Source organism: Meleagris gallopavo, chromosome 20 (assembly GCF_000146605.3).
Source record: "Meleagris gallopavo isolate NT-WF06-2002-E0010 breed Aviagen turkey brand Nicholas breeding stock chromosome 20, Turkey_5.1, whole genome shotgun sequence".
Taxonomy (NCBI): domain Eukaryota; kingdom Metazoa; phylum Chordata; class Aves; order Galliformes; family Phasianidae; genus Meleagris; species Meleagris gallopavo.
The window spans coordinates 3,409,129-3,412,083 of NC_015030.2; the positions used below are offsets into that span (position 1 = coordinate 3,409,129).

The 2,955-nt window shown below is 45.4% G+C and overlaps 1 protein-coding gene across 3 annotated transcripts in view; it reads left to right on the plus strand.

Annotated features, from left to right (window-relative positions):
• LOC100548208 (cytochrome b-245 chaperone 1) overlaps positions 1-2,955 on the plus strand; it is an 11,228-nt gene that overhangs the window by 1,057 nt on the left and 7,216 nt on the right. For 2 of the 3 annotated variants that reach the window (XM_010721250.3, XM_003211415.4), the window contains exon 2: positions 1,206-1,336. In XM_010721250.3, the coding sequence (XP_010719552.1) occupies positions 1,252-1,336 (85 nt within the window). In that variant the 5' untranslated portion in view covers positions 1,206-1,251. Of the gene's footprint in view, positions 1-206; positions 532-1,205; positions 1,337-2,955 lie in introns of those variants that run through there. The other variant, XM_010721251.3, reaches the window with a different exon arrangement.

The window sequence follows — 2,955 nt, forward strand, 5'->3', positions numbered from 1 at the left end:
CGGGGCCCCGCAGGCGGGAGCGAGGGGGAATGAGGGGACGCTTGTGTTGGGTTTCCCTGCTTTCTGTATCCCTACTTACCCATCTGCGCGGCTGTGCCGTCGCTTTGGGTGTCCCTCATCGGTTTGAATAGTACTGGGTGTGTGGATTTCTCTCGATGGGAGAGAGTTTTGCTTTCACCTGTGTGTGCCTTTATGAAGCGCAGCCCGGGTTGTGCAGCACTTTGTGTGTTTGTTGGGCCCTTCTCAGCTTTTCCTGGACTGAAGTCTCCATAACAAAAACAACAAGCATCTCTACTTACTGCAGGATAAGAAGCAATCCTTTCTCTGGGGGCAATTCTGAGCAGCTCAGCTAGTTCCAATGCCACTTTCACCTGGTACACGTCTGTTCTTAGGTTGTGCTGGCAGTGTTAGCGTAGGATGGGTTTGGAGTTCTCAGTCATGTCAGAATTCAAAGCATCTTATGCTGTGGAGAGTAAATGGATGCTGTAAATGCTACATGAAATTGCCCAGCTCTTAACTGTCTTTAAATAGGTACTTGTTTTCTTGATCTCTGTTGTTAATTTCTGTCTAGCTTGAAGGCATAGTGTTGCTGGGGGGAACGGAGCATTGCTGGAAATTCCTTTTGCTATTCTGGAGTAGGCTTGGTAGCTGGGAATGCCGTATACGGCATTATCTGACACTTTGCTGTCAGGCTGAGGCTGTAACCCTGCTGTTCTGTTTTGGGGAATGAGGACAACTGGTATCTATGGTGCAGAAGGCTGTGTTGTCTTGCTTCAGCTCCAGCACAGTCTGTCGTGGCTGCCTCTGCACGTAGTACAAAAATGCCATCAAAGGTCTTTGCATTACACTTGCTGTTTTACTAGTCTGAAGAATTGCTAATTCATGCAGCACTAATGTTTCTGGTTCTTGTTTTTGACTTTTTCTTCTGCAAGGATAGAAACAAATAGAGACTTTATTCCCAAAATGCAAAGTTTCTTGGAAAGTAGTTCAGGTTCCTGTTGTGCAAGTCTCCACCTCATGACTGTTTTTGTTTGTCTGCCCTTTTTAAAATGTGCATGCTATTCTTCCTGTGAGAAAAAGGTCATGTTCCCACTCTGGGTGCTATTGTAGTCCAGATAAAAACTTGGTAAGAAGTCGTAACATGCTAGGAAGGGAGAGTGTTGGAATCAGCAACAATTCTACTTTCTATTTTTGTTTTGTTCCAGCAAGGTTACATGAGTCAGACTGGGCTGTGGGGAGCTGCTCCTGAAGATGTACATGTTGATTGAAACCCGCACAAGTTCCCTTCTTCATCTGACAAGGTCACCTGGCATCAGGTCTTGGTCTGTCTTTGTTGGTAAGTATTGTAAGAAAGATTGAGTCTCCTTAAAATTCTGTTCTCACCACTACCTTTTATTTCTGACTTCCACCCCCTGAACTCTTTAACTTCTTTGTTCATAGTGTTCTTCAGTTTATTTCACAGCTTGTGCTAAGAGAGAGGAATCAATGAATTCCTGAAGGAGCCTGTAGTACGAGATGCATATATCATGCTACAGAAAGGCACTACAGAGGGACCTGGATAGACTGGATTGATGTGGCAAGGCAAACTGTATGAGTTTCAATAGGGTCAAGTGTTGGGTCCTGCATTTTGGTCACCAACAATGGCAGGCAGCCCCACAGGCATGGAAAGGAGTGGCTGGAAAGCTGCCTGATGGAAAGGGACCTTGGTGTATTGATGGACAGCTGGCTGAATATGAGCCAGCAGTGTTTCCACCTGGCCAAGAAGGCCAATGGCATCCTGGCTTGGATCAGGAATGGTGAGCAGGACCAGGGAAGTCATCCTGCCCCTGTACTCGGCACTGGTGAAGCCCCACCTCAAGTACTGTGTTCAGTTTTGGGCACCTCAGTACAGAAAGGACATGGAGGTGCTGGAGCAGGTCCAAAGAAAGGCAGCAATGCTGGGAAAGGGCTTAGAGAATATGGCCTACGAGGAGAGACTGAAGGAACTGGGGCTGTTTGGTCTGGGGAAGAGGAGGCTGAGGGGAGACCTTATTGCTCTCTTCAAATACCTGAAAGGTGATTGCAGTGAGAGTGGGGTTGATCTCTTCTCACTGCAGGTGACAGGATGAGGGGAAATGGCCTTAAGTTGCACCAAGGGAGGTTTAGGTTGGATGTCAGGAAGAACTTCTTTACAGAAAGGGTTGTTAAGCACTGGAATAGGCTGCCCAGGGAGGTGGTTGAGTCACCATCCCTGAATGTGTTTAAAAATCATTTGGATGTGGTGTTCAGGGACATGATTTAGTGGAGAGTTGTTAGTTAGGGTAGTATGGTTAGGTTGTGATTGGACTTGATGATTTTTAAGGTCTTTTCCAACCTGAGAATTCTGCAATTCTTTCTGGCATTTTCTTTGAGAAAGAGGAATCATGACTTGAACTCCTCCTTTTGTATAGTCCCTAAACGGGGCTGATATTTGCTCTTCACTGTAGTAATTTCACAGTGAGACTGATAATTTTTCAGTCTCATCTGCAGAACCTCACACTCATAGATTGAATTCTAAGGAAGTCTCAAAAGGGCTGGGAAAGAACTTTTGCTGTACGCCAGGCAGCATCAGGATCCACATTTGCATTGAAAAGAAATCTGAGTTCTCAGAAATGGCAAAATCTGCACTGTAGCAATGCTCAGTTGCAGAGTCACACTGCCACAGCTTCCTCCTGAATGGAGGAAGGCAGTTGGTGGCTTCTGACACAATTTGTTGCACAAATTTTCTTTTGGCTCCACAGCACTTAGAGGGGAAAAATAACCTCTGTAGTGTAAACGTGATAAGCACGAGTGCTTGAAGTTGTTCTGTGCTTGAGGGGAAGTATAATGTAATGGTTAGACTGAGTTTCTCTAAAATTCTCAGTTCTGTCACTACCTTTTATTTCTGACTTTGGTCCCCTCTGCTCTTTAATTTATTATATGCAGTGTGGGAGATTT